Raw genomic sequence first — 15,304 nt, forward strand, 5'->3', positions numbered from 1 at the left:
TCTCATCAAAACCCTAAAAACCAAACCATATCAAAATTATCTTTAAAACTCATTTTACAAATCCCATCATAATTCACTCATCTTATTGTTTTAAGTTTATATAAGCTTCCCTTAAGCTTATATAACACCTGATTATTTCAACCCAACCTATAAATTCAAGGAATTAACAAAATGAAATCAACTTACCTTTGCTTTGGCTCTCATAGTGAAGAGAAAGAAGAAGAATGAAGAGTTCTCTGGAAACTTTCCCTCATTTCCCACGTTTATATAGCGTACAAAAAGAAAGATAAAAATCTTTCTTGTCAAATGACCATTTTACCCTTCTTTCTTTCATTCTTTACTAAACCATCCATCACAAAATATTTCCAATAAAGTCACTGAACTTTTAACTTATTTCAAAATTAAACCCAAAACTTTCAAAATTCATATTTTAGTCACTAGCTCTGTTTTAGGATATTACAAATCTCCCCTCTTTTTAAGAAAATTCGTCCTTGAATTTTCACTGAACATATCAATAAGAACATATCTTCTAATGTTCTCATGTTACCTCCTTTACTTAATCTTTTCTTCCTTTATTTCTTCAACTACTCTTTTCCTTTATACATTCATTTACTGTAGCTTATCATATAAACAACCAGTAACCTTGATCATTTCCATTCAGAATCATGAATCACTGCTTCATTATTAATCTCTAGTTACCTCACCATAATAACCAAATTCTTATTCCATCACCATTTGACCCAGAACACAACCTTAAATCTTCTTCAAATGTGATTAAATATATACTTTACAAAATCAAACAATATTTTCTTTCATATAATCTTTATCATATCTAAAAAAAATAGTTGACCCTTATTCCCATATATAATGGGGTAAGGGGGAGGTAGGATAGTAGGCTGCCCCCAACACCAGGTTAAGAGCAGCTTCCGTGGGAGGCCTCCGAATTATAAAATGCCCTCCGTGGGACTCGATCCCACGACCTCAAGGTTAAGAACCTTGTGCTCTACCAACTGAGCTGGATGGTCATTTTATAATCTTTATCACATCTAATCCTTTAAATTCAACCCTTTTCATTTCTTTATTCCATTATTCCTTTATTCCATTATTCCATTATTCCTTCAAAAATCAAAATCTCCTTATACACATATCATATCTTTTCTTTCATGTTCACATACTCTTTTTCTATCACTTATACTCATCTCTAATTACCGATCTTTATCATATCTTTATAATTCTGATAGTCAACACTACTTAGACAAATCTCATTCTTTGCATAATCCTTGCTCGAATCACACTACACATATCCCTTTTCATCATCTTAAACTTTCTATCGATCCTTAACTTCTTTCTAACATACGAATCCTTACATTCTTCACTCTTCAATTCTTCTTATCATATAGATCACATCTTTCCTTCCTGTTCAAAACTCTTTTATACTCATTTCTGATTTCTTTATCACAACTTCATAACTTTAATATTTAACTTTATTTTATGGAACCTCTTTCTTTATCAACTCTTGTACTTGTATTTCCTCCACTTAATTCATCAGCTACCAAGTTTAAATAATTTCATAATCGGTTAAAGTACTTGTTCTTCTTCCTTAAAGCTCCCTTAAAACATATAAATACTTATCTCATTGCCTACATCATATCCATATGATGAGTATACACAACCACATCCAGATCTGCATCACACTTGATTAACTTAACTTTATCTTTCCTTCAAATCTTATAACTCTATTATCCATACCATTATAACTAATTAGTAATAACCTAGGGCATAAGCCCTAATCGAACTAATCACATACATCATTTCAGTTGAAATCAAACCAGTATAATATATTCACTTATCAGGCTCAAATTCTTATTCATTTACTGTACTATTCCCTTATCTCCTTTATTATTTTACCTTTCCATAATCAAAATACATAATCCTATCTCAATCCACACCATACTTAGTTAACTTCTCCTGACATTATCTTCTAATCCTTTATCTTTAATACACTATTATCCCATAACTCTGTTAATCAACATCAGTTCTTCTAATCCAGAATGTAAACTTTTATCGAACCATTCATATACATTCTTCCCATTCAGAAATAACATATCAATAATTTACTTAACTTATCAAATTCACGTCATTCCTTATACACTATGCAATTTCCTTTGCCCAACTCAACATTCTAACTTTCTCTATCTTATAAACTGATCATCGATATACCTATTCTTAACTCTTCTTATTAATCTTTAGCTTGTATCCAAACCCACTTAACCTGACAATATCTTGATAACTCTAAGATATTTTCATCACATAATTTGGTTAGCCAACGCTAACTCTTTCCATCTAGAATATCAACTCTTATTATATACATACTCTTGCTATACACAATACTATTCCTTCGTTTCAAACTCATAAGCTATAACTTTATACATATCTTATACGCTTGTCACTGATACACTAATTTTTGAACTCTTCTACCAATTCTCACTGCATCATTTGATCTTTAACGCTCTTATGGTGACACTTGTTCACCATATTTTATCTTATCCACTAAATAACAAAACTACTCCGTGTCACTTTTTCGATTCAAAACAGTGAAGATCTTTTATCACTATTCTAATATGATTTCAACTTTCTGAAATCAACCTTTAAACTTATGAGGCACTTCCTGAGGTGTCCGCTCTTCATCCTGCCTGACCAGGGCAGGTGAATGGCTATCACCATCAGGTCTACCTCTCACTTTTTTGTCACAATCGAATTTCTACTATATTAATTATTCTTATTCTATTTGCAAGACAATATACTCCTTACACTATTATATCAGAGATTATTCATTATGTGTTGCATGTATATATTTTTAAAACTCTTTTATCTTCGGTTGAAGCCTAGAATCGGCTAAACCTTAGCTCTGATACCATTAAATGTAACACCCCAACCCATATCCGACCCGAATACGAATCCGAGGTGTTACATTGCCTTTTCAAAAATTGTCTCTAAAAAAACCATGAAATTTTTAACTTTCATTAAATAAAATTCGTTGTTTTACATAAAAGAAACTGTTTGGTTCTATAAATACTATCAGAGCATATTCAACTATATCAATTAGTAAATGCCAACTACATTCAACATAACAAAATACATAATCACATCTATTTCTTTTCTGATCTGAACTTTGTAAAGGAGAGCTGACCTGTCTTGCTCCTCTTAACGTCTCTTCTCGCTTTTCGGGAACCTACGTGTGAAACACTCACACGCTAAGTCGATGACTTAGTGAGGCATATAAAATATATAACGTAACCATGACTCCTAACAATGAATGCAAGTTTTCTACTATTATATCAAACAACCTCATATACACTTCCACATAACGCATATATACATACATATACATCATCATATCATCTATGTTTATATACTATTTCATGTCCATAAAGTCCTGTGTATTTATCCCACTCAGGTTATCACATTTCCTATGATCATTCAATCCTTTCTTCTATATGATTCTTAATCATATAATTTCTATCTATCATATACCCATAGGTTTTGGTGGCATGTTCTGTATCATATTCTTGTATAACAACTCCTTATATTCTATTAATTCATTTTTCGTATAAGTTATCACATAAACATATATATTTTAGTAACTTATCATAAATTAACTCCTATGATATTTTCATTGAAATATATAGTCTTTCCTATACAACTTATCTCATATATTCTTATTCTTATTCCTATATATATTTTCTATTTGATATATTATTTACTTTGTCTCTATTCTAATATAACTTCTATTATACTATTTCATTCACAAAGTATATTTAACACTACAATCTTAATTATTCTATTCATATAATCCTATAGTTCACTCCCCCATTACATATACTTATACTTATGGAGTTCACAACATTTCTTAAGTAATTACTCATAACTTATCATATAAGCTCATTTTATTTCCTTATAATCCAACATATCAAACAATCATAAATTATAGTATTAAACCATGTAACATATGCAATACATTCAACCAATACACTCACTTCCAATTACACAATTATATAACAATCATATTACTTCTTATTTATATTATATCTTTATTGACCCATGTACACTTTGGAGAACTAAAGATATGTGAGTCTATTGAGGTTGTGCACTAATGCTGTCACCACAACTCGAATAATTCCCACTAAGGGCACTGAATATTTGTCCCTAATGACCACTATGTCCCGAAGGACCACTAAAAATCCATCGACTCTTGGCATGCCAACTATACCTCTAGCTCTCATTTCATAGAACATGGACATTATGATTTACATTTCACATATTTCATATATACACGTTGATCACTTACATGTAGAACATTTCATATGATTCACCTATCATATGTACTTTATCTTTCATATATCTCATATCACATAGTTCACTTCCATATAAATCACATATCACATATACATGTAAACACTTAATTTCTTATTCATGTAATTCATGTCACTTCTCATATGATTTCATATCCATATATCACATAGCTCATATTACTTTGCATGGATTACAAAAACATATATATTATCATGTTTATCATCAAGGTTCATTCACTTAATCTCTTATATGCGTATATCACATATTCATATCATTCATTCAAATCATGTCACACACATACAATAACATATAGCTCAGAATATCATAGTAAGTACATGCTCAGGTTCATGAATTCATGCATAACACTGTAGGAAATAGACTTATCGCAAGTCTTATTTCCATTAAACATCATATGCTATCTAATATACACTCATATTGGCCTCACTAAGTTCCAATCCACTTTTATGATTTCCTTTCTTTCGATCGAATCTTAACTTGATGATCGTTCCAGAACTTGTTCGTGCTCGATATCTACATAAATATACATTTTAAGGTAATTATCATATATCTACAACTTGTAATTTAATGCTTATAACTTGAAAGAATTTAATAGACCAATATTCACTTTTTCCTTTAAGGGTGTACGGATACACTATGGATGAATCGGTACACAAATTAGGTTCGAAATACCCATGCATCGATGCACCCCTTAATGTATCGATGCACCTTTAAAATTGGTCTTAGTGCATCGGTGCATATTCATAATGTACCGATGCACCTACCCAAAATAGGCTATTTTTACCCTAAATTCCTCAATACTTTACCCAAATTTTCATGTATAAACCCTTTATTATGCTATCAAACTCATGTATAACAATTATAACTAATTTCTAGCATTCCAACACCTTATAATCTCTCATATTTCATCCAAATTCTTAAAGCTAAAAATCATACCAAAATATCAACATGATCGAAATTCAATTCTAATTCTTTAGACTTCTTTATTCTTCTTATGTCAAGTCAAAAATCTCATCAAAACCCTAAAAACCAAACCATATCAAAATTATCTTTAAAACTCATTTTACAAATCCCATCATAATTCACTCATCTTATTGTTTTAAGTTTATATAAGCTTCCCTTAAGCTTATATAACACCCGATTATTCCAACCCTACCTATAAATTCAAGAAATTAACAAGATTAAATCAACTTACTTTTGCTTTGGCTCTCACGGTGAAGAGAAAGAAGAAGAATGGAGAGTTCTCTGGAAACTTTCCCTCATTTCCCACGTTTATATAGCGTACAAAAAGAAAGATAAAAATCTTTCTTGTCAAATGACCATTTTACCATTCTTTCTTTCATTCTTTAATAAACCATCCATTACAAAATGTTTCCAATAAAGTCCCTAAACTTTTAACTTATTTCAAAATTAAACCCAAAACTTTCAAAATTCACATTTTAGTCACTAGCCCTGTTTTAGGATGTTACAACTTTCATCTCGGCTTTGTATCTAATAAATCGATTACCTACAAGGGTTCTACATGAAAAGTCTCAATTTTAGGTTTTACGTCATCAACCTCATGACTATTCAATGTTAATAATGTTTGGTTGTACATGCTTTCCTTTGGTGAGACCATTTAATCATCACATGCACCTTGATCATGCATCGATGCATCATGTTATGGGCAGCCTTTTTGAGTAGAAAAATCATCCCCAAACGACTCCAAAACATCCCCAACGGCTATATACAACATCAAACACATTCCAAGCTATAAATACAAGCTGAGGACACTTGAAGAAGTAAGAGAACAACTATCCAAGCAATCAAACACAAGAGAAGAGTTTTTTATTCTTATTTCATCTTTCTCTTGTAAATATTTTGTTCTTGTGAGCTCAATCTTGTAAATGCCTACCTTAGAGAGGTTTTCTTGTTTACATCTTTTATCCTTTTGTAAAGGGGAAAGGTTCTAGCTTAGCCCGTGTAAAAGCTAGGGAAAGGTTCTAGTTTATCCCGGAAAAACTAGGGAGTTGTAAGGTTATCTCTTTGTCCTCAAAAGAAAGAACAAATTAGTGAATTTGTTGGAAAATCTTTGGTGAGGAGCTAAGGTAGTGGACGTAGACTTTGGTTGAGAAAGTCGAACCACTATAAATCGCTTTGCAATTCTCTATCTTTCAATCTCCTTACTCCCTAAACACAAAACCATTCCGACCCCTCTTTACAATCCGTTCCGGTTGTCGATTCGAGCTTCCGAAAATCCTAACAATTGGCATCAGAGCCTAACTCGTTAAGAAGGTTTAATCACCTTGAGACGATTCTAGAAGAAGCTCTACCAATTCCCTACACAACCGAGAAGATGGCTTCCACCTCCGGCTCGTTCTACATGGAAGACTCCCTACCAACCGACAAACCTCCATACTTCAATGGAGTCAACTATCATCATTGGAAGAAATTAATGAAGGTATTCATCCAATCCAATGATCTTGATGTATGGGAGATAATCGAGAATGGCTACTCTTCTCCAAAGAAGAAGGAGAAGAAGCGGAGTGACAAAGAACGGAAGAAAGCTTAACTTAATGCCAAGGCCATGCACATGTTGTTTTGTGCATTTGGTCCTGAAATCTATGAATGGGTTTCTTCATGTTCAAGTGCCAAGGAGCTTTGGAATAAGCTCGAGGAAATCCATGGAAACAAGAAAGAAGAACGAACAAAGGTGGTGTCTCTAATGGCTTATGAAGAGCCCGAGGTATCTTCTAACTCAAATGAATTTAATTCATATACGTTTGATGAGTTACAAGATGCTTTTAATAGGTTATATTCGGAGTTTGAGACCATGAACTCCAAATATAAGAAAATGATTTCAAAATTTAAAATTGAAAACGATTTTCTTTTGAAAACAAAAATAGATTTTGAAAGCCAAAATGAAATTTTGAAAAAGGATTTAGAGCTTTCAAAAATAAAAATTGATAGTTTTGAAAAACAAAATTTTGATTTAAAAGTTAAGCTTGAATGCTTAACAAAAGAAAAAGAAATCATTTTAAATAATTCATTTAGTTCAATAATGACAATATGCTCACATTGTCATTATCATGGTCATTTGGAACATACTTGTCCCTTGAAGAAAGGAAAACGTTTTAAAATTAGGCAAGTATGGGTTCTGAAAAGAACAAGGGGCATTGAAACTAACGTCCAAGGATCCAAAGCAATTTGGATACCAAAATCTACTTAAATGTCTCTTGTAGGTGTGTGGAGCAATGGTGATGAGAGTGATGATATTCAAGATGCTCTAGCCACACATGAAAAAGGAATGGGTAACCTCTAAGCTTAATGCTTTTAATTTTGGTTATTTGGTTGCTCATTTGATTTTAAGCATACATACATGTGTTTTGTTTTTAAATGATTATGCATCATTGTTTTAATCTCATGTATGTTGAAAAGATGATTATGATGAACATTTTAAAGTTATATTAATTTTTAAGAATTTTTAGTTCATAATAATAAAATTTTGGTCAAAATTGGTTTTAATGCAATTGATATCTCTCTAACAATTGATATCAATTTTTCAAATACTTTGATTTTATAAATTTTAATTTTTGGCCTAAATTTGAATGTTTATGCATGTGGTCTAAATGAAAATGATATCTCTCTAGCAATTGATATCAAATTTTTAAAATTGCATAACATTTTTGGAAAACTTTATGCAAATGCACTTAATTTTAACAATTGATATTGATATCAAATTTCAACAATTGGTATTGCATAAAGTATTTTAGTCTTGGATATATTGAATTTCATGTGCTACTAACATGTTTGTTATTCTTTGTTGAAATTCAATTTTGTTTAAGTGTCAAGTTCTTAAAGCTAAATTTTATTTGGAATGCATTTATTGAGGGGGAATTTTTGATTTTTCAAATAAATTTTTAAATGTCAAATTTACCACTTACTCTCCAATGTTATTTTAGAACTTTAAAAGATTGAATTATTTTTGATATAACAAAAAGGGGGAGAAGTTTGGTTGTTTTGAAAAATTCAATTTCTTAATGAAAAAGGGGGGAGCTTAACATTTTCATATATTTTCCAACAATTGGTAACAATTGATATCTTTTTCATTAAACAATTTATTAAGGGGGAGTTTTGCCAAAAATAATTTTTCAAATGTTTTGTTATATCAAAAAGGGGGAGATTGTTGAACTATGTTTTGATATAACAGTTTAAGGCAAAATGTTTTTGGACTTGAATTGAATTTGCAAAATGTTTTTGGATTTGAATTGAATTTATTCAAAGTTTTCAAAAGGTTTCAAAAATAATTCAAAGTCCATTAAATTCGGATTTGAGAAAAAATGCTAAAGGGTGTCAAAGTGCATCCATGCATCCCTGCAGTGCATCCATGCATCTGCACTAATGCATCGATGCATCAGGCAATGCATCCATCCATCCAAACATCGAATGCAATTAGTGCATCGATGCATCCTACCATGCATCCATGCATCAAGGCTGCAACGGCTAGTAACGGCTAGTTTATTTGAATTTAATGAAGGGGTATCGATGCACCTTGATCATGCATCGATGCATCATGTTATGGGCAGCCTTTTTGAGTAGAAAAATCATCCCCAAACGACTCCAAAACATCCCCAACGGCTATATACAACATCAAACACATTCCAAGCTATAAATACAAGCTGAGGACACTTGAAGAAGTAAGAGAACAACTATCCAAGCAATCAAACACAAGAGAAGAGTTTTTCATTCTTATTTCATCTTTCTCTTGTAAATATTTTGTTCTTGTGAGCTCAATCTTGTAAACACCTACCTTAGAGAGGTTTTCTTGTTTACATATTTTATCCTTTTGTAAAGGGGAAAGGTTCTAGCTTAGCCCGTGTAAAAGCTAGGGAAAGGTTCTAATTTAGCCCGGAAAAACTAGGGAGTTGTAAGGTTATCTCTTTGTCCTCAAAAGAAAGAACAAATTAGTGAATTTGTTGGAAAATCCTTGGTGAGGAGCTAAGGTAGTGGACGTAGACTTTGGTTGAGAAAGTCGAACCACTATAAATCGCTTTGCAATTCTCTATCTTTCAATCTCCTTACTCCCTAAACACAAAACCGTTCCGACCCCTCTTTGCAATCCGTTCCGGTTGTAGATTCGAGCTTCCGAAAATCCCAACACAATCCATCTCACAAAGGATATAGGTGTCTTGATGATGCTGAGAGGATGTTTATTTCGAGGCATGTCATTTTTGACGAAAATAATTTCCCTACGATGCATGTAAAATGACAGATCAGGAACATGTACACTCACGTGTTTCAACTTGGGAATTGCCAATTGTCTTTGCACCACAGGTTTAAACTCAGCAAGGAGGTGATTCTATTTTACCTATTATTAGTGTGCAAAATGAAGGAGCTAATGATCATGAAACAAATAGTGAAGGAGTTATTCTAGTAGGGTCAAGTTCTGATCATGAAAAAAATAGTGAATGAGTTATTCAAGTAGGGTTAAGTTCCACTATTGTTCCAATTGAAATAACATTACCACAGACAGGTGTGGGAGTTGGTTGTAGCTCTACCTTGAACACTTATCCAATGCAAACAAGGAGTAAGAGTGGTATTTCGAAACCAAAGATTTTTCAAGCCACTGCATGGATTGATGAAGAACTACATAGCATCAAACAGGCTTTGGCTAGTCCACATTGGAAGGTTGTTGTTCAAGAAGAGTATGAGGCTTTGCTAAAAAATAAAACGTGGTCTCTAGTGTCATTACCAAGTGACAGAAGGGCAGTGCACTGCAAATGGTTGTTCAGAATCAAGAGGAATGCAGATGGCTCAATTGCTCAATATAAAGCAAGATTTGTAGCAAAGGGGTTTTTTCAGCAACCTGGTATTTACTTTCATGAAGTCTTTAGTCCTGTTGTTAAACCAGTAATTGTACGTGTCATCTTGACACTAGATTTGTCAAAAGGGTGGCAACTTAGGCAGGTTGACATTAATAATGCTTTGCAGAAGAAGTCTACATGACTCAGCCTCATGGTTTTGAATTTGGTGATGCTAAATTGGTTTGTAAGTTGCATAAAGCCATATATGGTTTAAAACATGCACCACGTGCTTGGTTCGACAGTTTAAGAAGCTATTTGGAATCTGAAGGCTTTGTGGTAGCCAAGTCAGACTCTTCTTTTTTTGTTCGAAAAAGTGAGAAGTATTTACTGTATTTACTTGTATATGTTGATGATATAATTCTCACTGGAAGTAATCCAAGTGAGGTGCAAGTTGTTATTAACAAATTACATGCAAAGTTTGCTCTAAAAGATCTGGGCACTCTAAATTTCTTCTTAGGAATTGAAGTAAAGTATGAATCAGGAGGTTTTTTTTGTGCCAGCAAAAGTACATTCATGAATTGTTACATCGAAATGGATTTGAAAGTGCAAATGGTCTTCCTATGCCCATGGTTACAAACTGTAAACTTTCAGCTAATGATGGAAATCCAGTTGAAAAAGTTACTCAATTTCGAAGCATTGTTGGATCCCTACAGTATGTTGTGATTACTCGTCCAGATATCGCCTTTGCTGTCAATCGTGTGTGTCAATATATGCAAGCTCCTCTTGACAATCATTTTCAGGTTGTGAAACGTATCTTAAGATACTTACAAGGAACAACTGACTTTGATCTGCATTTCTTGAGGTCTTCTATACTTTCCTTGACAGGCTTTGCTGATGCAAGTTGGGGAACAGATGTGGATGATAGACGTTCCACTTCTGGTTTCTGCATTTACTTTGGGGGCAATTTAGTTTCGTGGAGCTCTCGAAAGTAACAGGTTGTGGCTCGATCAACAGATGAAGCAGAATATCGAAGTGTTGCGTGTGCAACTGCTAAAATGGTATGGATTGAATATTTATTGAGCGAACTGCTCATTGTTTCTCATGGTAAACCTACTCTATGGTGTGACAATTCAAGTGCAGATGCAGTATGTGCCAATCCTGTTTTGCACTCTAAATTTAAACATGTGGAACTTGATCTCTTTTTCGTTCGAGAGATGAATGCAGCAGGGAAGTTACAAGTTCATGAAGTTCCTGCATATGAACAAGTTGCAGACATTCTAACAAAGTCATTGTCTGCACCCTTGTTTGTAAAGCACAGACAAAAGTTGTTGATTGTGCAAGTCAAATGTGCAGGTTGAGAAGTTTACAAGCTTGAAGCTGCAAGGAGAATGTTGTTGTTTATGCTGAATTAGAAAGGTGCAGAGTAAAGTAGTAAGGGGAATGTTAGTGCATGATGTTAGTATGTGTGATGTATGCATAAATTAGTTATACATATGGTTCATGCATGTGCAATGTAAGTGAGGTGGTTAGAGTTGTCTTAACAAACTCTCTCTCTCCTCTAATGTCCTAACGTTCTTTCCCTCTCATTTTATATTTCTTCATGTGCTGTATAAATTGCCTTGTGCTATTGTCATAGAGTTTATGGTTTTATAAATGAATGAAAGAAATTATTCATGGTTTCTGTGTGTTAATTACTGAGCTATATTGATATTTTAACATTCCAAAGGTGAATACGATGAATCTGGACCGGCTATTGTTCACCGGAAGTGCTTCTGATTTGAACGTACCCTAGCCTTCATTTTGCTTGTTAATGCTTTTGAGTGCTCTCTCACATTAGGTTTCAGATTTTATATACCAAACTTACTTTTGGCATGTGGCTCATATCGTTTTCGAATTTCATAGTTGTTTTGGTCTTATTATTGTTTTAGTGAGCAAATAATTTTCTTCTGTTGGGTTCATTTTGTTAGACCATCTGCCCCTAAAAAGATATTTTTTCTTTTGGATTGTTGGCAAACTAGAATTTCCTTTTTCTCCAAAATCTGTTCCAGGATCTGAATTAATAAACACTTTTATTTTTTTTAGGAAATTTAATTAAAAATATAAAAATAGTCAGCTTAATAAAAATTTAAAGAGTCAAATTAAAAGAATATAAGTTTGGGAGCAAAATGTAATTAATTTATACATTTTCCAATTTCATTAAATAGATTAAAAGGTAAAAATAGGGTGGGATTGGGGTAGGGCCACTCCCACTGACAGAGTGGTTCTATCGGTGGTCCATCATTGCTTATAAATTTGAAGATCTCCCGTTTCCCATTTACTCACACACACAGTTAGCACACTCTCTGGTATTTTTTATACCAAAGAGAAAGAAGGCTTGATTTCAACTGCCTTTTTTTTGTCTGCTTGGCTTTTCAGTGAAAAAATTATGGGACAGATTATTAAGGTATTGCATGAATTAAAGCCGGCCATGCTGATGGTGGTGGTTCAAGTAGTATCCGACGGGTTTAATGTGCTTTACAAATTGGTAACAAATGATGGGACGAACTTGCGAGTCGTCGTGGCTTATAGAATGTTATTCACCACTGCTTTCATGGTTCCCCTTGCTCTCATCGTTGAAAGGTTTTCTCTTCCTCTCTCAATCTTCATTTTTCCTCTTCTAGCCATTATTAGATCATCAAATAACATCGTTCTAGGGAGTGAGCAACTTATTTTTTTTATATATAAAAACTCGCACACAATACCAACATAACGATTCAAACTCGAGATGGGAACAACACTTTTACTATTGAGGTGGCTCAATGGATTTCGAGTGAGGAACTAAACATGAATCAAATTTTGTCCTTTTACGGCTTCGTCTGAGAATGTTTATCCAAACGAGTTTTTCTAATGCAAAAGTTTTTTTTTCTTTCAGTTTCTTGGTTTGAGTAAATAATCACATTTTAAATGTGAAATTTTGGATAAAAATGAATTGTTTGGAAAAGTTTCTGCGGTTTGAACAAAATTTTGAAGTAAAAACATTTCCATGAGCTTTCTTAAATGGCCCCTAATTGATAAGGGGTGAGGTTTTAGGCACGCAGTCTCTAGATTTTATTCCATTTAAAACATACCGTATATAGATTTACTTTTATATACCGGGGTGATGCACTAAGCCTCTATAGGGTCAAGTACATCCTATTATTCTGGGAAATTAGTTAAATTTAATTTAATGTTATAAGGGAAAAAGGAAAAATAAAAAATTTATATACACATTATTTTTAAGAAAAAAACATTAAAATTTTGGATCACATTCTTAAATTTCTATATCTGATACTGTATATATATTGGATTATTAGTCTGAATATACAGATTATAAATTATTTGAAAATGTATTAATTACCCTGGTTTTTACTGTGTAGGAAGGGGCCAAAAATGACGTGGACTATATTTTTTTCAAGCATTTCTCTGCGCGTTACTAGGGTAAGTAAAGTTGTTATCACAGGCTTTATTTAGTTAAAGATTCAATGGTGCATTTTGATTAGTAAAATGGACCATTCAACACAAATTGGATAAAGGGATAATAAATCTTACACTGTAGGATTTATGCTTAGGTGAAGTGTACATTTCAGAGAGGATAATAAGTAATAATTTTCTAAACTTAGACAGGTCCATGGTCCCTGCTTTTAGTTTTTTAGTATTTTCAATAAAATGCCAATATTACAAATTTTTAAAAAAAAAATTAGTATAAATAATTTTAATATTTACTTGCACTTTGCAGGGGTTCACTAGCTCAGAACTTGTACATAGAAAGCCTGGCCTTAACATCTGCAACATTTGTTTGCGCCATGGTTAATGTCACTCGTGCCGTAACTTTCATTATTGCCATCACTCTTGGGTATGTATGTATGCATGCTTCTTTGACTAAAAATCTTTGATGGATCCAATACCAAATTCTATGACAGACTGGAAAAGCTAGCATTTAGAACAATGGCAGGGAAGGCAAAGGTGTTGGGAACTGTATCTGGAATAGGTGGGGCAATGCTACTCACGCTCTACAAAGGACCCCAATTCAACATATCAACCCATATTGACCTTCTTCCTCATGGGCACAATGGCTCTAACACCTCACATGCACCCCATACTCATCATCTATTGGGTGCTTTCTTGTTCTTTTTATGCAACTTTTGTTATGCTACTTGGATGAACATTCAGGTAATTCAAACAGACCTTTGTTTCCTTTCAAGCTGATATTTTTCGAAGCCTTTCCGTTTTTAACTTGTTTTATAGGCTAAGATGAGTGAAAACTACCCGTGTCATTACTCAAGCACGGCGTTGGTATGCAGGATGTGAACCGTACAAACAGTTGCGTTTGCATTGTGTGTGGAAAGAGACATGAGTCAGTGGAGGTTAGGGTGGAATATTAGGCTTCTAACCGTCGCTTACTCGGTCTGTAATATGTTGAGGCCAAATCCCTATTCTAGTTTTAAGGTTAAGGGTTTAGGGTTGAATCTTAAGAGTAGTTTTTTCCCCCCATTGGTGCAGGGAGTTTTGGGAATGGGACTGACGTTTTGCTTGATAGCTTGGTGCGTGGGGATTAAAGGCCCATTCTACACATCCAATTTTGGCCCTTTGGTGCTCGTCTTAGTAGCCCTCGCAGGCTCCTTATTTCTCCAAGAAAACTCTTATCTTGGAAGGTAAGTGAATGCATGTATGTATCTTTTATAAATACATGTATTAATTTATTATTTTAAAACAAATACTAATGCTTGTAGATATTGGTTAATTTAAACCTGTAATTGAGCATTGTAATGAACACAGAAACACTCTTTTTTGTGTGTAATTACGGCATATTGGAGCAGTGCTAGTTGTGATGGGACTTTATGTTGTGTTATGGGGAAAAAGCAAGGAGACGAACAAGATTGGTCCGTCAATTACTTCTTCAAAAAACAAAATTGTCGAGGTTGGTGTTACTTCGTCTTTAGACGACCACAAATAAGAGTGAGAACCTTAATCAAATTCTGTTCGTTTCTTTTATCATGATTCTTTGTTTATAGTAGCGGAGCCACAACTTGGTAGGGTGAATATGTCCACCCTGAAATTCAAATTTTTTCGGTTAGTTTATTTTTCTTGACAATAAATTATTTATTTATAAAAATCGGAACTCGAGTTGTATG

The 15,304-nt window shown here is 33.3% G+C and overlaps 1 protein-coding gene across 1 annotated transcript; it reads left to right on the forward strand.

Moving 5' to 3' along the window:
- Nucleotides 1–9,924: 9,924 nt before the first annotated feature.
- Nucleotides 9,925–10,356, forward strand: LOC120177002 (uncharacterized mitochondrial protein AtMg00820-like). The gene has a single exon (XM_039183271.1). The coding sequence runs from the start codon at nucleotides 9,925–9,927 to the stop codon at nucleotides 10,354–10,356; it is 432 nt and encodes a 143-aa protein (XP_039039202.1).
- Nucleotides 10,357–15,304: the final 4,948 nt, after the last annotated feature.

Source organism: Hibiscus syriacus, unplaced genomic scaffold (assembly GCF_006381635.1).
Source record: "Hibiscus syriacus cultivar Baekdansim isolate YM2019G1 unplaced genomic scaffold, ASM638163v2 tig00112276_pilon, whole genome shotgun sequence".
NCBI classification, from domain to species: Eukaryota; Viridiplantae; Streptophyta; class Magnoliopsida; order Malvales; family Malvaceae; genus Hibiscus; species Hibiscus syriacus.

Coding starts and splice junctions, on each gene's coding strand:
- LOC120177002 (XM_039183271.1), top strand. CDS start 9,925: ATGCAAACAAGGAGTAAGAGTGGTATTTCGAAACCAAAGATTTTTCAA.